The sequence below is a fragment of the Bombus affinis genome, chromosome 7, assembly GCF_024516045.1.
Source record: "Bombus affinis isolate iyBomAffi1 chromosome 7, iyBomAffi1.2, whole genome shotgun sequence".
Taxonomy (NCBI): Eukaryota; Metazoa; Arthropoda; class Insecta; order Hymenoptera; family Apidae; genus Bombus; species Bombus affinis.
In genome coordinates, this window is record NC_066350.1 from 11,122,142 (window position 1) to 11,146,372 (window position 24,231).

At 34.3% G+C, this 24,231-nt stretch overlaps 7 protein-coding genes across 8 annotated transcripts in view; 3 read left to right on the plus strand and 4 right to left on the minus strand.

Moving 5' to 3' along the window:
• The window catches only part of LOC126918969 (cytochrome P450 6k1-like), an 89,619-nt gene that overhangs the window by 38,744 nt on the left and 26,644 nt on the right, over nt 1-24,231 (minus strand). The gene's annotated exons all lie outside the window — the stretch shown is intronic.
• LOC126918959 (glutamate receptor ionotropic, delta-2-like) lies at nt 680-3,766 on the minus strand. Its single transcript, XM_050727584.1, is given in 8 exon segments — nt 680-1,389; nt 1,471-1,625; nt 1,733-1,822; nt 1,893-2,143; nt 2,146-2,317; nt 2,497-2,823; nt 2,912-3,408; nt 3,592-3,766. Coding segments are annotated over 8 exon segments (2,037 nt in total). The 5' UTR covers nt 3,758-3,766; the 3' UTR covers nt 680-1,010.
• On the minus strand, nt 4,357-7,447 carry LOC126918966 (glutamate receptor 1-like). The gene is made up of 8 exons (XM_050727599.1): nt 6,843-7,447; nt 6,238-6,743; nt 5,830-6,153; nt 5,584-5,749; nt 5,284-5,492; nt 4,957-5,046; nt 4,713-4,882; nt 4,357-4,610 (listed from the first exon to the last, which is right to left on the minus strand). Exons 1-8 carry the CDS (start codon nt 7,012-7,014, stop codon nt 4,415-4,417), a joined length of 1,833 nt encoding a protein of 610 aa, XP_050583556.1. The 5' UTR covers nt 7,015-7,447; the 3' UTR covers nt 4,357-4,414.
• On the plus strand, nt 8,163-10,528 carry LOC126918988 (sequestosome-1-like). The gene is made up of 4 exons (XM_050727655.1): nt 8,163-8,711; nt 8,889-9,394; nt 9,485-9,757; nt 9,868-10,528. The coding sequence occupies exons 1-4, from the start codon at nt 8,564-8,566 to the stop codon at nt 10,114-10,116; spliced, it is 1,176 nt and encodes a 391-aa protein (XP_050583612.1). The 5' UTR covers nt 8,163-8,563; the 3' UTR covers nt 10,117-10,528.
• On the minus strand, nt 10,649-12,441 carry LOC126918989 (28S ribosomal protein S29, mitochondrial). Of its 2 annotated transcripts, none has more exons than XM_050727656.1 (6): nt 12,315-12,441; nt 11,848-12,174; nt 11,631-11,723; nt 11,422-11,558; nt 11,017-11,364; nt 10,649-10,930 (listed from the first exon to the last, which is right to left on the minus strand). In XM_050727656.1, the coding sequence occupies exons 1-6, from the start codon at nt 12,328-12,330 to the stop codon at nt 10,691-10,693; spliced, it is 1,161 nt and encodes a 386-aa protein (XP_050583613.1). In that variant the 5' UTR covers nt 12,331-12,441; the 3' UTR covers nt 10,649-10,690. The 2 variants fall into 2 exon arrangements, with proteins under 2 accessions (XP_050583613.1, XP_050583614.1); XM_050727657.1 differs by having other exon boundaries at nt 11,848-12,161; nt 12,233-12,376.
• Nucleotides 12,608-14,792, plus strand: LOC126918984 (retinoblastoma-binding protein 5 homolog). Its single transcript, XM_050727646.1, has 7 exons — nt 12,608-12,736; nt 12,811-12,836; nt 12,911-13,083; nt 13,152-13,380; nt 13,452-13,907; nt 14,007-14,415; nt 14,482-14,792. Exons 1-7 carry the CDS (start codon nt 12,718-12,720, stop codon nt 14,565-14,567), a joined length of 1,398 nt encoding a protein of 465 aa, XP_050583603.1. The 5' UTR covers nt 12,608-12,717; the 3' UTR covers nt 14,568-14,792.
• Nucleotides 14,963-16,613, plus strand: LOC126918995 (seipin). Its single transcript, XM_050727668.1, has 4 exons — nt 14,963-15,394; nt 15,533-15,678; nt 15,740-16,267; nt 16,336-16,613. The coding sequence occupies exons 1-4, from the start codon at nt 15,171-15,173 to the stop codon at nt 16,443-16,445; spliced, it is 1,008 nt and encodes a 335-aa protein (XP_050583625.1). The 5' UTR covers nt 14,963-15,170; the 3' UTR covers nt 16,446-16,613.

Genomic DNA, 24,231 nt, shown 5'->3' on the forward strand with positions numbered 1-24,231 from the left:
CCTATGCTACCTCGGTAGCACCGAACCTACGTACGTGCCTAAAAGTTGTTGCTACCTTTGTTTACTTATGTATGCAAAGCTTTTCTTGGAAATTAACGCTATCTTCACTTTTCTTGTTGCACGTACGATCAAGTTGAACGACACGTCTGACTGCAGTGTCTGATAACAGGTGTATGTTGTGAAACATGATCGAGAGCTATGATCGCAGAACATTTTACATTTCTTCTGAAATTCATAGAATATATATTTTCCTCGCGGTTAAATACCATATGATTTCCACGAGAATCTATAGACATCCCTGTTTGACAGGATCAAAGGATAAGGATAAAGCAAGAGGAGCTTCGTGTGTTCGCAAACTAATAGATATCGGCCGATTCACGTGGGAAGATAGTCACGTGGGTGAATTTCTCCAAAGGTCTTAGGTCAACCGTTTCGTACAAATCTACGAGTCTTCGCTTCAGTGGCTAACGCGACCACCAGATAATTACAGCTCTTAGGACATCTGCTTTTGCGTAATATCGTGGATCGAAATTCTTAACGATATCAAGGTATCGAAATAAACTCATGATTATTACTTCGAATTACTCGATGCATTTGTTAGTCGAGGTTATCAACAATTTAAGAGCGAAATGATCGTGAAGTTCACACTTTCCTGTATTTCTAATAAAGTTCGCCTATAAACGTTACAAAATTGTATACCTTTTATTACATAAATTAATATTAGTCGGCTTACAGTGGTGGCGATTAACGCAATTAGGAAGGATTATGATCGACAAGATCATCAAGACTCGTTGAAATACACGCGAGAGAGACGATACACGGAAATTTGCAACTAATTACTCGCGATCTAGCGATACGACTGCGGCATAAAGTGAAAGTGATTTCACGCATAGAATGGGAATACGTGACAAATTAACTATACTGAGATCTATCGATAGGCAACGACCACGCGAATATTATCGTCATAGCCACGGGGTAGATTAAATTTTTAAATAGCAGTAGAGTAAATTTTATTTGTACTGCGTGAAAGAACTTTGATTACGAAAAATATCTGATCGTTGATTCTCTCGAGACTGAAGTATATTTTCCGAGAGATTCTCAATTCGTTTTTTCTTGTCTACCGAATCTACAACCAGTTGCCTATTCAAGAATTTCCGCCATAAAACGCAATGAAAAATTCCTCTGCAATTATTGCGCCAAACATTATAGTATATTTTTTCGAGTAGCAATACCAGAAAACTGAAAATTGCTCCACCAGCCAGAGCCGATAAAATAGGTGCGATTCCATGCAAATTAACAGTAACGTTCCCTTTCTCGGGAGAATCTCCAGTTACCAGAAACGTATTCTTCAATCTGGCCAGAACTCCGTTATCTTTGAATTGTTGTAAACTACAAATATTTAAGACAAGCGTTGGCATAACTTCAAGTAAAATTAATAACCATAAAAGTAACATAAAGATATATATTTACTAATAATTCACCACTCCTGTATATTGACCATGTTTCTGCAAAACTAGAGCCAAACTGTCGACCCTATCCGCATCGATAAACGAAGTTTCACACGGTATACTGATGGCGTTCTTTATCGCTTCGGTTATGTAGAATCCCACTTTTTCGTTACATACCTATGATAGTTAATTCTAAATTTGAACTATAGTTACTTTAAATTCAAAGCGAAAATTTATGAGAATGCAGGTGTTCGAAGATAGAGCATTGGACTTTGAAGACAAACCTGTAGAAAGCCATCGTGAGCCGTCAAAGGCAAATCTTCCTTGTCCTTTATCAATTTCTTCACCTTCTCGAATAAACTGCTGTTAGCAGCCTGAAATTGTATCTGCTGTATTATTCGTTCGATGTTATTTCTTTATACAACCGTGTGCTACATATCTTACAATTATCATGTCGTAATCCGCACTGTTTCTGAATGTAATTAATTTGTACGACCCATAATTAGCGAACTCTTCCATAGTGGAGAAAGGCAAAGTAACCGTAGAAACTGTCAAAAAACTGGTCAGCGAGGCGGAGTAAGCGGATAGAATGATCAACGACGACAAGAAAATCGATAGGAAAGCCAATCTCATCGAGAACTTGGTTGGAAATTCTGAAAGAGAGAGGTTTCGTGCGAGAATATTCCACTTCGTATCTCTATGTTGCAATTACCTGACAATCCTTGCTGACAATAAATCCCCCAAACGTATATGTAATTATCCGCCAGAATTCTCATCACGATACGACCTCTCGTCTTCATGAGAGTCAAAAAGATTGGAGCGGTCACGATCACGAATATTATCATCGACCAGACGTCTGCTTTGAATGTCTGAAAACAGGAATTCATTGTCGTGATGTCGACGGTCAGTGAAAATCGATGCGTGTCAGATAAATATTAAAAAAAAAAAGAAAAAAAAAAAGAAATAATACTCTATAACTAGCATCGATTCTCGTGTGGTAATCGCGCGCTAGAAGCGAAAGGATAAAATATCCGTTAAGAAAGTGAACCTTAAAGTAGGCGGACCATTGTATATATGTGCCATCAGGTTTTTTAAAGTATATTCTATTGCGAGACAAAATTAGCGGCAAGGTAAAGTCAACTACGTCCAGCCTATGATTAGTCATGCTGAACTCTGCGACGCCGAAGTCAGCTCTGTCCGACGCTACTTCGCCTACCACCCCTGTCCAGGTATTATCGTCCTTGTTCAAATCACCATATATCAGCATCGAGCTTGTCACTTCGATCTTGAAATTCATCGATTTACTCAGCTCTCTGATCAATCTGCCGAAGAAGTGCGAAAGAATTCCGTTCTTTATCTCGACGAACGGAGACTCCTTGAATTCGAATCAATCGTAATTTTCAAACAAATATAATGATTCTCTGGGACAATAAATATTCATTCGCGTTTGTCGTAACATTCACCTGGACGATCGATATACGCATCGTTTGCCCAAACGTGTTGTTTCTCCTCGCATACAAGGAACTTGTTGTCTTGAGCTTCAAACCTTGCCCAGTTTGCCAGGTAGCCAAGTTGAAGACTCTTGTTTGATTATCGCGTAACGCGTACCACTCTGTTAGGAGCGGCAGATCGTAACAGAGCACCAGCATCTCCGTGTTGAACATCAGATTGAACGGGTTTCCGACAGGATTTTGACAAATGTCTCGCATGGGATTTTCCCGATACGGTAGAAACATCAACAACCAAACGGATAAAGACATATCGATCTGTCTGGTGGCCGTCGAAAATTCATCCATCGTCTCCTTCGTAGCAAGAGCGACGACGTACAACGGGCGCGTCAAATAGTCTTGGAATTTTCTAGCCTCGCGTGACAGTTGAGAAAAACTTAGGATCATGGTCAAGATGCCTCGCTGTGAGAAAGCCCGCAACCATATATAAGCCAAGGACGTTTGATTGAAGTCTGAAACGATAATTATTCGCGCTCGCATCTTTTTACGAATTAACAAACCGAGGAGGAAAGTATTTTGAGCGAGAGACATAACGGCTCGATATTGACTGCGCATTTCAAGCTAATTAATTCGTGAAACAGTTAAGTCTACCACTTTCGCACATACGATTTTCGAGAAGAGTGAACAAGACTTACTGGTATGGCTGTTTGAACACACGATTATGATGCAGGATGTTTTGTAATAATTGTGAACGTCCTTAATTAAGAGAACATATTTGTTAGCGTCATTTATATCCACCGAGAACGCTGAAACGGACAGAAGCAGCAGTATGATGATCGCGTAACGAGTCATTCGTGCCATCTCGCAACAAACAACACCTGGTTAATCCGTTGAATTACCACGGGTCAGCGATAAAATCCCTTTTAATGACAGTTAAGATACGCGGTCACTTCGTTAATGTTATCCAATGAATCTGCTTTAACATCGATATTTACTCTTATTCTCATCAACGTGTTTGCGAATTTTAACAACAACAAACTCGATCATATCCTTCTCCTTTTTGCGATTCCCGACCGCTTCTCATGGTAACTAACTGAACTAAAAATGTGGAGAAACCGTAATCGCAGGTCATACTGGGATTTATCGAATTTGTAGATCTGAGGATGAGGATAGTATCTCGTTAGGAACGTAATGGCCCACGGTACGCATCAACCGTGCAATCGAACAGATTACGTACAAATTGCAAAGATTAACGTCGATAAGAACATGTATTTATACACGTGCATTATCGGATTTATCGTATTTTTATCGGAATATGCATGAGATGTGATTTAGTAGAGTTTTTATAATGTGACATTTTGTTCGTTTATAGTTATTCTACTGCTTTTATACCATTTCAAGTTAGAAGAAAATCAAATTGAAGAGAACCACACGCTAAATGCTTACATGTTAAAATTGCATTGAATCTTTGATACGCATATATTGACGAATTTACCTTTTGTTAATTGGGCGATTGAATTATTGAGAATTTTTATACCTATTGCAATACATCTCTGCGATTAATATAACAAGGGCTAGTAAAACACCACCGAAGAAGATTATTAACACAGATGCCACGCTATAAAATCCAACCGGCTGAAATTTGTTCTTGTTCGTGAAGGATACTTCGTTCTTAAACCGATTCAGTAGACCAGTGTTCAGAAGTTTCTGCACACTGAAACATTACGATGAATATTTTAGTTACAGAACAGAAAGATACATCAAATTCTCTTATTCACAGCTCGTCGACATTTATAACGTATCTATCGATACCAACTAGTAATTCAGGATCGAGGTGAATTGACTATTTTTCGGAAGGATCAGGGACAAACTATCCACTCGGCCAGAGTCAATGCAGACGATATCGCAAGGAATATGAAAATTCGCTATTCCCTGCATTTTTTTACCATAACCGCTGTAGTACACTAATGTAGGATCGTCGCAGATCTGAAAACGTATAAGGTAGTTGCAGAAATTTCACTCGATGTGTTATCAAATCGTGTCCATAAAAGCAACCTTACCCTTTGAAATCCATCTTCTATGGTGATTGGTAGAGTATGTATCGGCCTTAGTTTGGCCATCATGTGTACCGAAACGGGGTCTTTCGATAGCTGAAAAGCAAATTATATTTTTGTATAGCGTGATGTCGTTAGAAATCATCTATGTATACTATATACAATGTTTCGCGTTTTGTTCGTAGTTCGTTCAGGAAACGATACTTTTCTCGTCCGTTGCGTTATGTCGATCGTTCATATTACGCCGCATAACGTTTGTGATGTAATGCCTGAACGTACGAGTAAAAGTGAAAGCATATCGTATGAAAATTCTTCGTTATTGGACAAACTTACGGCAAAAATATCGTAATCCGCGGAATCCTTATTGAGGATTACATCGTATGTACCATCATTCACAAACTCCTCAATCGTGCGGAAGGGTAGATTATGAACGTAAGCTGTTACAAAGGATATCATAGACGCGGAATAAGCGGCGAATATCACTATACCGGTAACAAGTACGGTAAAGTATGCTAACTTTAGCGACGTATAACGTGGAAATTCTGAGAAAAGGAATTGTATTAGGTGCTTGATTTTTCATGTAAAAGATAGAAGATCATTGAAGCGGTAAAACTCTGGAATCCAATGATTCACCTTCTGTAATGCCTTGTTGGCAGAATATACCCCAAATTCGAATAAATTCATGGTATAATTCCACGGTTAGATCAGTCGATTCTATTCGAGATCTTATAAAAGCCAAAGTAAATTGAGCAATTATAATTGTCATGAGTACAGATATCCAGAGCGCGAAACTGTATGCCTAAAAATAAGTGTTAACCGTGTCGTAAATATCAAAACTACATAAGTGTAGCTCTGTAACATACACATATACATATATACCTTATAATAAGCAAGCCATTTCACCGCTGACATTTCTGGTTGCTTAAAATACAAACAGTCTCTAGTAGTTATAATAGGAACCGTATAATCGACGTAATCAAGCCTAATATTGGTCATCGAAAAATCGGACAATCCGATATCTACTTCTCCAGAAGCCACTAAACGAAATGCCCCGTTCCAGCATTTAGTCGTCACATTGAAACTCCCAAACTCGAGTTCCTCGGTCACGATATCGAGAGTGAAATTTAGATATTTTTCAAGCTCGTTGACCGCTCTACTAAAGTATCCTTCGAACTTGTCATCTTTTGTCGCGAATATCGAGTTCTATAGCAGACAAACGAAAATCGTACGCGTTAAAACTCTGATGACTCCACTTGGATGGTTACGCGTGAATGTCTGAATCTTTACCTTGATAGTGACAGCTCGCAAAACTTTTCCTTTCAAGTCATTCCTTCTCTCGTGCAGAGTCAAGTTGGACAACAAGTCAACAACTGCTGTTAGAGACTTCAATTGTTTCTTTGGATACCACTTGACTAAATCTGAAATGACGGTGTTGTTCCCATCCACGGAATACCATTCGCGAAGAACAGGGTCACCGGGACACATCACCAACATTTCAGTGTCGTATAACAAATTAAATGGATTTCCCGGCGGATTGTAGCAATAGCTTTCCGCGTTCATCGCCGCAGGCACGAATATCACAAACCATGCAAAATGGGATATTCTAAAGGACTTCGAGTATTTTGAAAATTCAGAAACTGCGTCAGATCCGGATATAAAAACGATGGCCAACGGTCGGAGGATATTATTTCTATCTAGCGCGTGAATGTTCTTGAATGTGCTACTTAAAGTTGCAATTTGTTCACGATGAAGAAGACGAGACCATGTGTGTGATAAATATGTTAGTTTCCAATCTAAACAATGTAAACAACGTAAAAGTGAGCAAATGCATTGTATTTCTAATTATCATATTGTAAATGAATTTTCTATGCGGAAATATTTGAAAATCGTACCATCGAAATTTTTATTCTCGTTAGACGAATGCAACAAAAAGACAGCAGAAGCCGAATAGTAGCTGCGAATCCATTTTATTAAAGGAATGTACAGCGTTTCGTTGTTGTACATTTCAGTTCCCGTTAAATGAAAAAAAATAGAAATAACATTTAAATACATTACAATTTTCATTCCGTTCAAATTGATTGTCTCTTTCTTTCTTTCTAGAACGTCACGAATAGTGCACGCGTATATCACGCAGAAAGGCAATAGGTTGTCGAGAACATTCAAAAGACTACGAGAATCGTTAATAACTGAATTCTCGTGAGTAGATGCAAGTAGTTTTATTCAAGGATGAACATTAAATATTTACGAAACGTCCGTGCAAACTTTTGACGTGAAAAATGCAAGTTTTTAAAAATACGATCACGTTAGCTACGATAGTAATCCATTAAATAGGATGTAACAATATTATTGAAATTTATTATAGCGACAATGTAAATGATGATACATGATAGGCTGAATGCGAACAAGCAATAGAGGAGATAATAATATTATTTTCATACTTGATACATTTAAAAACTTTAATTAATTAATACTAAAAATTATAAAGACCGATTAAAATATTGAGAGAATATTTATAATGAACAGAATGCTTAATCAATTAATGAAAAATTGTCAACTAAGCAACTTTAAACGATTCAGGTCTTGCTTGTCTATTATATGTAAAGTCCATTTCAATGTGTCACAACATTAGGTGGATGATATATATCGATCTACATTCCATTAGCAAATTACATTTTAACAGAAAGCTTTAGTGATTAATCTCTATTTTCACAAACGATTACTCATAAACGAAACGTATACATATGTAGGTAATTTATATAATAGTCGTTATTAATGCATAAATTTCGAATTATTTTCTGTCACATTTTTAGAAAATTGAGAAAATCACTAGGGAAAACCATGAAACTAGAAACTAGAAATACTCTATGCTAGAAACTAACATAAAAATTGCGCAATAATAAATTATTAGAATATATTTAGTATTTTTATTATCACAATTTATTATCTGAATAATAGAATATTTTCATAATTCTTATCATAATTATTCACAATATGTATCCATAGAGCTTGCTCTATATGTATGTCAATCAGCCATTTCAATTATAACTTAGTTAAATATTAAATAAATTTTAAAAAATTAAAATATTTTTAGGTATTCCGAGTCATCTGATGCAATAATAGGAAAGTAATGATATAAATTGAATCATAAAAGTCGTGAATCATCGTTTCTACGCCTGTCACGTGATTATCAAATTTTACTTCTCATTCAAAAATGGCGCCGTTCAAATTTCAACAAAAATTCGTTATTGATTCGTACTGGAAAGTTTTATAAATACAATATTACCTGTGCTTAACAATAGATGATCGAAGTACGAAAGGGCAAAGTTATTCAATTATATTGTTAAAATGTAATTATAAAGTCGTAAAATAAAAAACTACTGAGTTATCGGACCCGCCATTTTGTGAAATTGATCGAACTCTGCACAGGAAGTTTAACAGGCGCACGTATATAAGCGTCGTAGTTCATAATAGAATCATCTGGACGTTATACGTACGACAGTGAAGCTCGGCAAGAAAACTTTTGTATCGTGCAAAATAAATAGTTTTTGTGGATTTTTACGAATACACATTCACATTTTATTCCAAATTGAACAATATAGATAAATATCCAATAATGTATAAAGCATATTTGCAAAGTAACGACTCTTCCGTCAAAGCAATTCGAAAGTTTCATTATCAGACTGATTTTAATAATTTCTGGCACAAAATCAGAACAATATTCCCGGAATTATCTGGTAAACAGTTCACCGTTTCTTGGAAAGGTAATTATTATATATAAATATAATTACGTCATTTTATTTATTCTTTATAAATTTAATAATAAAATCGTTAATTTTTTAAAATTTAACTCTCAACTAATTCTAATTAAAAACTTTCACTAAACAGATATAATGCAATTTAAATCATAAACAATGATCATATGTATGTACATATTACAGATACTGATGGTGATCAAATCTTAATATCATCTAATGAAGAATTAAAAATTGCCGAGGAAGAAATGGGACAGCGTATGAAAATATATATCAAACCTTTCCCATCTAAGCAAAAAGAACCAAGTCCTGAGAAAGAAAAACCGGTACATTTTGGCGTATATTGTGATGGTTGTGATAATGACATAACTGGATTTAGATACAAATGTATTCAATGTGAAGATTATGATTTATGTGCACAATGTGAGACAACACAGATACATTCACATCATTATATGATCCGTATGCCACAACCATTAGAATGGCATCATACTCGAAGTTTGTTTCATCATTTAAGAAAAATTCTAAAAAAGAATGGCGTGTATTTTAATAAAAAACATACTTCTGATGAAAATAAATCCCAAAGTAATCATTGTAACATTTATCCTTGGTTGGAAATTTATACACCATATATAAATAGTTTTATTGATACACTATTAGAAGCACATAATGTTGATCCAAAATCTTATAAGGTAATACTATACTAAAAATATTCAAAGTTGATGAAATTTGCAAAAATAGTATAAATTTGTTCTGATTCTAATCGTTCATATATTTCACAGAGTCAGAAACCTGAAGAAAGAAAAGAATCTAAGGATGATACATGTATAGATGAAAATAATACCAAAAAATTTCCTGGAGAAGGAAGGAAGTTACTTGATAATGCAAATGCTGATAAAGAATCAGTATCAGATGTTGCATCAACAGCAAGCCAAGACAGTGCTACTACAAAGGTACCAGCAGATGAATGGACTATTATAGATAAAAATGACACTACTGAAGTTAATCAAACATCTTCAGCTTCATCCAATACGAATGAGACTATTAGGAAACAGGTAAAATATTATAAACAATTCGAACTAATGTAAGGTGTACAATGCAAAATTTGTAAGAGAGAGAATTTTATTTTCATTTTTAAAAATTATATTTATATTATTGCTATAAGGCTTGTTCCTCTTCAACGGCACCACCATTAACATCACAGGGATCTTCAGCTCAAACACTTCACCCTGAATTACCAAGAGAAGCGAATTACCAAGAAATATATCATGAAAATCCAACAGTTAATGAAGCTGTTAAAACTATGATAAAGATGGGATTCTCAAATCAAAGTGGATTATTGACTTATTTGTTGGGTGTTGAAGATGGTAATATTGATAATGTCTTGGAGATATTGGAACCTACACATAAATGAATATAAAGTTTGATATTTAATGAAATTTATCATTATATCACTATAGCTTATGACATAATTCATATATATATATATAAATATGTATATATATATATATATATATACATATAATTATATATATTATATATATAATATATATATATCATATTTAAAAAATATATAAAAATATAATACCGGAAAATATATACACTTAATATATATATACATTAATATATATATATATATACATTATTATATATATTAATATATGTATATTAATAAATATATACACAAAAAATATGGTATATATTTTTTCGGTTGTAAGATAAAAATAGAATGTAGCATTATGTAATGTATACTATTGTTACAGATATTACATTCCTCCCCACTTAATGTATTCCTGTTAATAAAGTAGCATGTGAAGATAATCAAACGTGACTTTTTATTGTAATCAAAAATATTAGACTAAAATGTTATTAATTAAATAAAAACCATAAACATATATATATGTATGTGTGTGTATATATATGTACAAAGAAAAAAGCAATACGAATTAATTTCTGAATAACAATATTTATTTGTATATAACGTGATTTTAATATAATGGTTTACAAAGTGTCCAAAGCGTGAATGGATTTTTATTGGATAGTAATTCCAATTCTTTTTGTCCTTGAGGACTAAGGTTTCTGATCCAATTTCGATCTTTATAGTATTTTAGTATAGTTCCTAATTCTTCTACTGAATAGTCGTCGACGCAAATGGGAAGAAAGGGATCTAAATGTTCAAACCCTTTCTTACCAAGTAAATATGTTGGATAATCAGAATCTCTTTTATCCTGTAAATAAAAAATATAAAATATCCATTATAGTTTTTGATAATAGTAGTTTTGTTTTAAACCATATTACAGCAATTGTTGCATACTCTGTTTGCTCTTTTATCTACTGTTAATACTGCAGCACCATTACACCAATTGTAGTCTACGATACTTAAAAATGCAGATGTTATCGATATCTTATCAGGTGGTACATATACACGGTTTTCATCACGTACATGTGTAATGTCAGATGTAAGAGCATTAAAACCATCTATAACAACTAATGTTCTACATTTTCCTGCTGTACTGGCTATTTTGAGCTCATCCACCAAAGCATTAATAACACCACAAGCAAATTTAGTTCTCTGTATCCCAAATTCAATAAGATTAGAAAGTGAATCTCCAAGTTTTGTAACTTCTCTTTGGGACCATGTATATTCCTTAGTGGTCTTCAACTATAAATTAATTACTTGAATTCTATATAATAAAAATAAGTCTCACTTATTACTTACATCAAGCTGTGATAATGACACATTGTTTAATTGTTTTATATACTTTAACCATTTTACTGCTGATTCAGGTAAGTCTAGTTTATCTGGTTCCAGAGGAGATGCAATAGTGTCCCTAGCATATCGAAACCAATTTTGAACTAAAAATATGGAAGTAAATTTATGAGTATATTCTGAAAATAATGTACTATTCAATATAATTCATATCATACCCCATGGTAAGTGAAGTACAAAAAAGCATTTTGTAAGACCATAATGAATCAAATGTAGTAATATTGTTGTTTTTCCTGCTCCAAATTTACCATCTAATAGGTAGTGAAAATACAGTTGCATATAGTTACATCATAAATTCATTTTAGTTACTGTTAAGTTACAGTTAACTGAATAAATATTATAAACCATACATAATTGTTGAATTCAAAAGGATACAAAGAACATATTTATTTATAGGCTTTGTATAATCAGTTTGTTCCAAGTATGATATCATTTCAATTGCAGGTTGCCTAACTAAAATGCCAAGTTCTCTGAAAATTTGTACTTGCTTTCTTAATTCAATTGTCGTGTTTGCCATTAATAATGCTGTAATATCTGAAGGAACCGTATAAATATGATTTAAACAATTTTCATCGTGTTCTGCAGGGTTAGATTCCGGAGTACGAAACAATGGAAGATTTGTCTGATCCCCTACATCTTTTGTGGTAGCTGATATTATTGTTCGTCGACTACTTCTAATGCACATTCCACTAAATAAGGAATCTAACGATATAAAAAAAAACAATTATTAAGAATTACATTAAGTGGTATGAATGCTTACAGTAAATATGTAGAAAAAGCATATATATATATAATTTCTTTCTATATAAATTAAATTATAATTTACAAATAGATAAACGTACAAGTACGGGACAACATGTTATTTACAGTATTTTAACATGTATTCACTGCAAAATAGTACAAACACAAGTAGCCATATTTATTATTGCAATGTTCGAAAATCTGCTGATACTGGATTCAATAGATTGTTCAAAATATTCCTATGAAAATTAGTTGTATGGAGTCACATATAATAATTTTATATATTACATAATTATTTTTATATAAAGCTTATTTTTTTATTAAATTAAAGTATTATTTATGAAGAAACAATTAATAATATTTTTTGTATATAATACCATTTCTAAATAGTTAATTCTAGGGACATGTAAAACTTACTGAAATTATTAAATTATGCTACAAGCTGTTGTATAGCAATAACTCTAATAATTTCTATAAAGTAGATATATACATGATAAAGTAAAAATGAATTTAGAATTATTAGGTAAATATTTAGCAAAATCTATTTTCAAATTTAATAATATATCTTTCTTAATATATATAATTTCTTTTTTACAGAATCTTTTGGTCAGAATTATCCAGAGGTAAAGTATTTTTATAAAAATAACATACATTTTTTAATTCTAAATCTTACAGATATAATGTTTATAATCATTAGGAGTTTGATGGCACATTAGATTGCATATCATTAGCAGTCACTTGTACATTTAATAAAAGAGGAACTCTTCTCGCTGTTGGGTGTAATGATGGTAGAATTGTTATTTGGGATTTTTTAACACGTGGTGTTGCTAAAATCATTAGTGCACATGTGCATCCTGTATGTTCATTGAGGTGAGTGACCTGAAATAATTTATTATGAATTATTTTAATTATTTTATAACACTGTCTTTGTTAATTAGCTGGTCTAGGAATGGTCATAAATTATTAAGTGCATCTACAGATAATAATGTTTGTATATGGGATGTTTTATCTGGAGAATGTGATCAAAAATATAGATTTCCTTCTCCAATATTGAAAGTTCAATTTCATCCAAGAAATCTTAATAAATTTTTAGTATGTCCAATGAGACATGCAGCAGTAATGGTTGATGTTGAGGGTACACATAGAGTTATTCCTCTTGATGATGATGTACGCAATAAGATTAATACTACTACTAATCAGTATTTTTAGTATTGATTTTTAATATTCATTTATTTTAGAGTGATTTGAACATAGTAGCGTCTTTTGATCGGCGAGGAGATTATGTGTACACTGGAAATGCTCGTGGTAGAATTCTAGTTCTTGATGTGGAATCCTTGACTGTGAAAGCTTCTTATAAAATATCACAAGGCACAGCTAGTAATACAGCTGTAAAGAGCATTGAATTTGCTAGACGTGGTTCTTGTTTCTTGGTAAATACATCAGATAGAGTAATTCGTGTATATGATAGTACTGAAGTACTAGCTTGTGGAAAAGATGGTGAACCAGAACCAATACAAAAATTGCAAGATCTTGTAAACAAAACTATGTGGAAGAAGTGTTGTTTTTCTGGAGATGGGGAATATGTTTGTGCTGGATCTGCAAGACAACATGCTTTATATGTATGGGAAAAAAGTATTGGAAATTTAGTAAAAATTTTACATGGAACTAAAGGAGAATTATTACTTGATGTTGTTGTAAGTATTATAAATCTCTAGTACATCAGTATTATAAATCTAACTTCTAATCTGAATGTTCACAAAATTATAATGTTCTAAAAATTTATAATAATGCAGTGGCATCCAGTGAGACCAATTATTGCTTCCATATCATCTGGTGTTGTTTCTATTTGGGCACAAAATCAAGTTGAAAATTGGTCTGCATTTGCCCCAGATTTTAAAGAACTAGATGAAAATGTTGAATATGAAGAAAGAGAAAGTGAATTTGATTTGAGTGATGAAGATAAATCTGTGGTGCAAGGCGAAGAGGCTCAAGATGAGGAGATAGAAGTAGATGTTGCATCTATAGATAGAGTGGCTGCTTTTTGTAGTTCTGACGAAGAGATGGAAGATATTGGTTCGTTGCAGTTTTTACCAATATCACCAGATGTAGAAGATTCAGAAGATACTCAAACGACATTGCACGAGCCACCTATGAAAAAACATCGTTCTCATGATATTCACTTACAAGGTGCACCAGTAGATGGTAAGACCTTTCATGCATGATAATTTAATTGATAACAGGTTTACGTAATTTATTATTATTTTTCAGAAACTCACCCATTATTAAATAAAGGAAAAGATAAACCAACAACTAAGAAAGGAAGACCAAGATTGGAACACAGAAAAGGAAAATAAATTCGAATTCGAAAAGTTTCTTGTAATGTACAAATTAACAAAAATACTTCATGTATATTGTTGACTGCGATAATATTCTATAGTCATAATGTATGTTATAAAATGTATTACTTCCTATGGAATGTATCTTATACCTTTCAGCTTTATGTGTTTTTATATTGTAAACCTGTCTTAAGATTTTAAAGATCTATTATATATGTTGAAATAAATGAAGACAATTTTCAATTTTTGTATGTATTTACTAAATAACGAATTTAATGTAATATATATGTTTTAGTGTCTTTAAGAGCTGTTCATATTCCAGCTAAGCAATTTTAGTAGCTCTTGTTACAATTTGACCATATAAAATAATTGCGTATCTTATACTTTATATGGTACCTACATACAATACATACGTACTCTGATATCAATACTACCAATTTTAAGAAAAGTAAAAGTTGAAATGCAGTTAACCTATATTTTACTGCTGAATTATTTAAAAAACAAATTAACTGATCGATAAATGGCTTATCTTATCTTGTGTAGCGATTTTTGAAAGCTCAATTAAAATTGCGTAGTATTTGGATTAACTTGTAACTTTAAGTACATCAAATTTCGTTTACAATGTTAATTTCGAGGTTATCAGAACAAGTTTATAAAAAGTTATTTCATGTGCAGAATAAAACAAAGAGAGGTGCACAATCTGCTAGAGATGTACTTATAAGTGGCGGAATTATTATTATTAGTGGGATCGTTATTGTTTGGTTATCTGTGTTTCTTTACACAGCATTTTATTATGCCTATGTACCGAGCATCTCATATGTACGGCCAGTGCATCTGCAATTCAAGTGAGCTTCACTTCTCACTTGTACGTTAATGGAAAAAAAGAATTATATCTTGAAGCATATTATTTTTTGTTCTTTGAAACATTATGTTATATGCATTCTACTGTTACAGTTTGATTACATAGTTCTTCCGTGTTACAGATCATGTAATGAAGAAAAAGGGATTTGTAGCTTTCCATCAGCATATGTGCAATTAACAAATAAACAACAGCTTTTAATGGTTGGCCAGCCATATAAAGTTAATTTACATCTAGAAATGCCAGAGTCACCAGCCAATAAAGCACTTGGTAATTTCTAAGTCTCAATGGAAATTAAAAATAATATCTAATAAATATAATTTTTAAATAGGTATGTTCATGGTTTGTGCTCAATTACGCAGCAGAGATGGTTTCCTCCTAGAACATGCATGTAGATCTACCATGTTACATTACCGTAGCACATTATTACATGCACTTACAACACTTACATTTTCACCTATGATGATTTTTGGCACTACAGAGGAAAAACAAAATGTAGTTCTTGAATTATTTGATAATTTCGAAGAAAACCAAAATCATCCAGTTACAATTATTTATATCGAAATACAATCAAGACATATTGAATTTTACTCTGCAAGTATTACGATAAATGCACACTTATCGGGTCTACGCTATTTAATGTTTCATTGGCCGATTCTATCTGGTATTGTTGGCATCGGTACAAATTTGTTTTTCATAGCACTTGTATGTACCCTTTGCTATCTTCATTTTACCATTTATGAAGACTCTGGAGATGATGGTTTCAATTATGAAGAAGGTAAAAAGATTGAAGAAAAACAAGAATATAACAAAGAATTAAACACAGAAGAAGAAAGAGAACATAAAGCTACAAATGATCGTAAGTTACTTGTTGAGTTATATTCTTTTGATAAATTAAGTATAATTGAACTGACTTATTTTTTAAAGAATCATCACATTCGTCATCATCAGAAGGTATTGCTGCATCTTATATAGTACAACATCTTGTTAAGTCTGCAAAAGAATCTCCCCCCTCTCGTATTGAATTAATAAAATAATCTACATTCCATAATGCAAATTATATGACAATATTATATGTGTACAAACGTAGCTTATAAGTGTAATTGAAAAAAATATATGTACATTATAAAAATATTTATTTTTCTGTACTTAAATATTTTATTTACTTCTATTGTAATTGAAGTATATTAAAAGTGTTTATGATATTTTTTATGTATTGTAATGTCATCTTATGTCATTTTATTAGTGGTGTGAGAATATTGCAGCCTTGGATCTGGTTGAGACTGACAGAGATTTCAAAAAATTCGCGACCAAACTTCAACCTATAATTTCGGCTATATGTAGTCTTCTAATCGCAGGACATATTTGCGATATATATCGAAATAATGAATCTTTGCTTTTATGCTTGAGATCAGAATTTCGAGAGATCGATTATTGTTTTTCGTAGACAAACTAAAACTTGGTAAAATAGTTTTCTATCTTATGCTGTACTTTCTACCTGTCGATAAATTAAAATAATATTTGAACGTGTCAATTATAAGTAATTTGTAGTTTAAACTATAAAATCTTTTTATTTGAAGTATAGATATATTTATTTACATTATTTGCATTACGTATTTCAAACTTGAAATCTCCTTCACGGCTTAGTTAACAGCGCCATCTTGTGAAATAAAATGCAATCGTAGACATTTTAAAGTTTTGCGCTTTCCGTTACAATTTTGACGCTTTCGAACATTCTCCAATGAACGCTGCAATGTTTTTCTCCGTCATGTTTGAGAAATTCCTGAATAATAAGCGGAATGTAGTAAAGGTGCGTACAACGTTATATTAACTTCATAAAAACTTGTTAGAAACAAAACAGAAGAAGTTTCCGATATTTCATACTTAAGCAATATTACGAAAATGTGTTTAAATGTTTCGATTATGTACAGGTTGTCAAATTTTAATTCTTTCACTTTATTGTTTCATAAACTATTTAAAGTAACGCCAATAAATTATTAGAATTCCTTTATTCTTATCTATTCAGAGATATGTGATAAATGAAAACATTGATGATCAAGGTAATCTTTTCGAATACATAAGGAATATTTGCTGGATAACTAGCGAAAGATAACTTTAAATTGCTGTAAGTAATTTTAAATGACCTTCATAGACAAACACATCATAAGACAACGAATTTGTCTCCAAACAGTTTAGACTGTCCTAGGATAAGTTATCTGATAGGAAAGGATTATTTTAAGAATTTGGAGATAACCTTATTTAAACGTGATTTGCATCCATCGGAAGAGGGCTATTTTGAAATAGTGTAAGTTCCATGTGAAGTGTCTTTTCGAATAACGAATATACATATATTTTGTAATATGTGTATTGTAATCATCGTAAAGATTAAATTGGTACACCCCGTATATAGTGTGACTTGGCATGCTAAAAGGAAAAAAGTGACGTTGAACGAAAGAAATCTTACGCGTGTAAGTGTTGGTAAGTAAAGAGACGAAAGGGTTGGATGCATTTTATGCATTTGTAAAGGCGTAAGCGGCGTACACACGATGCATAAATACTAAGGAACCGGTTTTCTACGTCATCAAGACTTCGCGCAATACGATGGGTTAAGAAAAAGAGCTTAAGGGAGCAGCATGAATTTGTGGGGTCGTCTTATGTTTCTCTTAACTCGTTACTCGAGATTCAGACAGGTGTGCGAGATTCTCGTTTGCTTCTTTGTCTTTATCTCCGTTCGTTCCGTTACTTCTTTCTTTAAGGACTTTCGATTTACTTCAAACTACATTTTACAGGTTATGAAGGTTACTCCTCGTCATTATTTAGTTGAAGTTAATCGAATTTATCTTACAAGTATAGCAGAGGCATGTAGATGTATTTTTATTTAGTCTTTTACTAGGAATGTTATGTCTATTACCATGAATCGATATACTCAGTAGGTATTACATGTTTGTAATACATATATATATATATCTATATGTAATCTATATGTATATAAGAATAACATAAAATTAGGTCCTCTAATAATTGTAAGCAATAATTAAAATAATTTCTACTAATTCAATTTGTCAACAATGGAAGTTTGATTTAAATGCAAATTCGATTATTTAGACGAGCCATAGTGTAGTTTTTCCTTTGCAAATGAAGTACTGACGAAAACGTTGACGCTTACTTCGTGTTTGTCACTAACCATTCAGATGGTATGTCCAGAAATGATTTTAGAGGATTTTCCAATTGGCAAGGAATTTTCTTTATAAAATATGTAAAAATTCAATTTTTATCGTTGATTTAATTTGTTTGATGATCTTTGAATATGTAGATAGATACTCTATTCTATATCCATGTTGAGCTACACATCAATGCAATGTAGAAATATTATTAACGTTATAAAAATGTTCATCGCAGTTGTATTCCGTGTACCAAAATTTTATTGAATGTCATGTATTGTTCGCGTCGACATTTATGATACTTTTATTTACCTTTTGAAAGCCACCAGAAGCTGTTCGTTGTGTTTGCGATTTTTTTTATTATAAAAATGTCCATTACTCACGCACACGCACGCACACGCACGCACGCATGCACGCACACAGAGCTATTTGTACTTAATAAATTAAATATTGCAATAACGCTCAGTTTATTGAATTTTCAAAACATGGAAAGCAGTGATTACATGCGCAAGCATTCAATGTTATCGAGCGCGCTGACGTTTTCCATTAATATGTGCGACATGTATGCAGCGGAATTACAAATTTTATAATTTACTCAATCTGTACCGTGAAAAGGGCATTGCGAAATCGCGTGATTTTCGATAACTCGTTCGTCCGTTTCGATAACTCATGTGTCATACTAACGCTATCGAGTATACTTGATTTTCGAATAGGACCTCATTAGCTCAAAGAAATAATGACCAGTCCTTCACTTTTTACAAAACCTTTACTCTACAACGCTTCGCAAATTTAAATCAAGCGCAAGATTGAAGATGCGAGAATGAAATTTTGTGTTATTCATATTTTCTTGCTGAAAGATTTCGAAGAAAATTTATTGTATTTACCTAATCAGTCCATGTGACAAAACGTTTAAATCTCGATACAATAGAACAATGTTTCCTTTAACTGGAGCTTGATGAAAAGACATAGTTTTCTTCACGTTGGTGATGATTCGATTTTCTTACAGGCAGGTCGCAGGATTCCAGCACAGGCCATGGACATTCGAGCAACACGCCGTAAAACAATTCATCGACGTACTCGCAGGTAGGTACTTTGATAAAATTCTACAAAAAACCATCGATACAATAAGGTATAGTTTCAGAGAAATTTATTATACTTCTTATCTTATCGTTCGCTTTTCTGCCTCTCGTCTCTTTTTCTGTTCATTTTCTTTTATTAATAGGTTTTAACTCGGAGGTTATTAATTCATGCCGGTGAAACATTTCAATGTGGCTGAAATAATTAGCAATCATTAATTTGATTGTTCGCGTTTTAATCGCGGTGGATGCGGCGAAAGTTATGTCAAAACCGTGGGCTTTTAATTTTAGGGGTGTTATACTCGTTGCTCGAGAAAACAGGAATATTAATGACTATTATCATTTTTATCCCCGGTATAGATATATAACTTTGAAATGATTTTGCAATTAACTCACGTATCGAAAGTATTGTCATATTTTTCTCTGGCTTGCCCTCTTTCTCTGACAGATTTTCTCATGGAATCGTTGTTGAACATTTCGAAGTCAAAATTTTAATTCGTGGACAATGCTAGATTTCATAATGAACTAATCGATAAACGACATTCGAGCCATTGTTGTTCTTTGTTTATTCGCGTTGGAAATATCGAATTTCCACCGAAAGGACGATACCAATGAATATACTTAATCACGTTCGCGATCAATACAAAATTTACAATAAACGTATCCGTATGAAAAGAGCAATTTATTGTGTTCGTGTAATATCGCTTGAAAATGGAAATGCAAGATTTTTTACAATGACCGAGCGAATCTTGCTTTTGCAAATTACGTTCCGTAACAAAACACATCGGTTTTTGAGTTAATGAAACGATCGAGCGTTTTTGAAGTCGTTGGTTGAGTTCGCGATACAAAAATGTCTCGATTTGAAAGCTAGTTGCTTGTCATAGAATCTGAAATCCTAGTAATATTCGTTCTGCGGAGTTGAGCCGATATGTGTACTCGTGCAAAATCTTTCTAAAAATATCATTAAAACTGGCACATTGTAAAACTCGTTAACAAAGCGTTGATATTCTATAATTTATTAAACACGAATATTTTCAGATATACTGGCATAAACGTGTATCATGTATATCTCCATGTATGTATATATTTGTGTAAATGCGAGAGATTACTTGGAATGTTTCGCAGAGAGTTAATTATGGTTCTTGAATCTTAGGCCTTCTGAAGTTTCTTGGATCTCGTTATTAATATCCCCTTTAAGCTTTGCGAATTAGAGGTAATTCATATCGAGCCTTATGAGATTGTATGCAATCCAGAAATCTTTTGTTTTCCTCACAAACTAGGTATTTATCGTTGCTCAAAGGCAATTCTCTGTGCTGAATATCTCGAAACGACTTTAGTGCGAACAATTTCTCTGTGCATACTAACTAGTATTCAAGAACGATGGTTTCTCGGAGCTGGTAAACGTGTTTCCGATCGTTTCTGCGTAAACGTGGAAAAGCACCGCAACCTACAGGAAGCTAGCAAAAGAATACGAAGTAAAAGAGCACGGGCAAACTCCGTTCGAAGTTGCGAATTGTTTCTTGCCCGGATCGCTTCCCGGTAAATTACTCGGTTTGGCAATGGAGACAGCAGGTTTTTCGATAAAATAAAAGAGGCGATCCGAAAACCATCTCCAGCGTCACGCGATTCGAAGGACACCAGCCAGATGGAATTTTGCTGCATACACGGCCGTGCCGAATTATCGAACGTGCATCGTAATGCGTTCGGTTACAACGTAACAGCTTTGATATGCAAATCTTTGCTTGAATGCGGTTAAAGTTACTCGCACGTACAGCGAGAATTTTTTTCTCCCTCGATGATTCACAATCGCCGTGAAAGGCGATTAAAACGCTATGGCGTTCATCAAGGGATACGTCTAACTAACACGATTTCTCAACCGACACGATTAACTCGATGTTCGTATAATTTCAAAGTTATTCAGGACAGAAGTTCTCTTCTCCTCGGCTAAGGAGCGAATTCCCCATCGGTTTTACATAACATCGGCATTCGTATCGGGGAACCTAATGAATCTCGTTCAAAATGCTACGCATTTCCATCTGATAACGAATACCTCTAAACGATTAATAATTATCAGCACGCGTAGCGTTATCTCTTGCGACCATTCACTTCGTTTTTCTAATCAGCTCGCTTAAGAGCGTGCAGCTGAGTCCGCACGGTGGTCGCTGCAGTTGAGCTGTGCTCGAATATACACGCACCGATTCAGGGTACCTCGCGTTTCACTTGCATTACATCGATTCCGTAGCAATTTACTCCGTAGCTATATAATCGCGAATCGCGACTATCCGCGCGGTTTTCGCGCGATCGTTGGCCGTGTTTCGTTGTGTGCACAGCAACGCGCCGAAAGATAAGTAAATCCACATTCCGCTCGAAGACTCCGTACCGTTCCTAAGGCTCGTTCATACCGGTTCCAGTTCCAGTTCTAAGAAATTCGAAATAAAACTGGCCGATAACTCTATGCGCTATTCGCGTCTCCGATCGAGCGTTGCCTGCCAGCCAATAAACGCGATAAACGTCCATCCTGGGGAACAGCTTCGCTCGACCGCGACAATTTATCTCCGTAGCCGTTGGTAATGAGGTTGTGATGTCGCGGTTCCCGACATCCTCGTGTTCACTTTGAACAAATGCGTGACCATGCAACTTTCTGCAGTTACGAACTGTAATTTCCCGACCATGTTGTCTGTATGTAATACGATCGTTGGTTCCAGTTAAGTCTCGAAGCGAAGCATTATCCATTGAGTTTCCACGTTCGTATGAATCGGACGTTCAAGCGACGTATTTGATCTTGTAATAAAGCGAAAGGTCAACTTCACGAATAACGACAGGAGATCGATGCTTAAATCAACCGTCGCGAAACGATCGTACGTTACGTTTGGATATTTACGTGGTTGCGTTTCTCTCGGTATAGTGAAACGTTATCGGAATACGACTGTGACTTCGGCGGCTCGTTTTATAGACTCGTGTCTGTTAGGAAAAGTCAACCCGGCGAGATAACAAAATATTTTAAGAGCTTAAAAATGGATCGTGGTTCGATCGAATCTTGTATCCTCTTTTAACGTGTCTCTGGCGATTTTCGGATAAAACAGCCCTGTCTGGAAGTATCCCTGGAAGTTATCGGATAACCGTGTTCATTTATCATTGCTTGGAAATCGAATTTCGGTATTCTTCGAATCCAATATCGTTGTAACTTAATTACCCGACACTGGCTAATCGAGGAAATTTGAACTCACATTTAAATGCATTATCAGCTCGCTACCAGGTTTGGTTAACGTCGAAGAAATGCCGAGTTAATTTTTTGCTAGATCGATATCGAAGCGGCTGGCCAAGTTAACGTTGGCTGACTAATTGCTTAACACATTTCGTCCCGCTCCGTTTTTGCACGGCCTTCCATTCGTATCGTGCGTTCCATCGATGTGTCGTCAAATTCATAGCGTTAAGAGCGTCTATTATTTGTTTATATTCCCGACTTGTTTATTGTGCACATCCTTAGTCTGTACGTTTATTAGTTTTTATCCTCTAATTTGTTAATTTATGTCGTCTTCGTTAAAACTAGCATCTTACCTTATCATCGATGTTGATTCAGGTCGTTGAACAATGACATTATTGCAGCAGGTGTTAATTAACAATAACCAGTATTAGTTTTAATAAGCGTCATTTTGTCCAATGTGTTTTAGTTATAAGATCTCCGAATCCGAAGCTGTCCTTTTAAAGCCTGTTAACGTTCTGTTAAGGACCTCATTAAAGATCCTCAAAATTGACGTCGCGTCACTAATTGCGGCTTAGCTAGTGTCTCAGCCTGGCTAGCTTCAAGTTTCCTCGTAATGACCGATCGGAACTTATTTACCGAATAAAATCTACAATCGATCGTATCGTGTTTCCAGACATCGTGCTATGTCGCCAGAGTTATAATCAAAAATATTAACTCGACGTGCTTTGCGCTGCAAGCCGAATGCTACAGGTTAATAATCGCCAGTAACTGGATCACAATACGCTTACACAGGTTTCCGTAAAACGGCAAACGAATTCATGTCATTCCGCGCGAGAAACGATTAACTGTCTATGCATGGAATCACCCCAGGCATCCACCGCTCTAACTCTGTTCAATTACTTAACGACGCGGCGTCTTAACCCATTAATGTTAGTTATTAACTGACGATAAGCGGCGACAGGTGACTCCTGTTCTGGCCCATAATTTTCTACCATTCGATCGATCAAAGATTGGGGAAAGATTGGGTTATTCTTGTTGGAAAGTTCTATTCGACGAGGTGTTGAAACGAACACGCCGATTTAAGCGTCGTTAATCGTAACAAGATTGCACGTAAACGCGAATAGCCGGTTACCAGAAGTAGCTTGATCGTTGGAAGATTGAAATACTCCGTCCGTCGGATCATCGGCCGCAACGAGGGTCAGGTGATTTTGTCGTGCAACGAACAATCTCGTCTGCCAAGTATCGGTAAAATGTGTTCGCATTGCTCTCTCGCATTGCACGCTCGCATTGCTCACTCGCGGTCCATAAACTGGCGACGTCCAGTTAACAAGCTCGTCTCTTTTTTCTCCCGAAGTATCTACGACGAAAGCGACGAGCAACA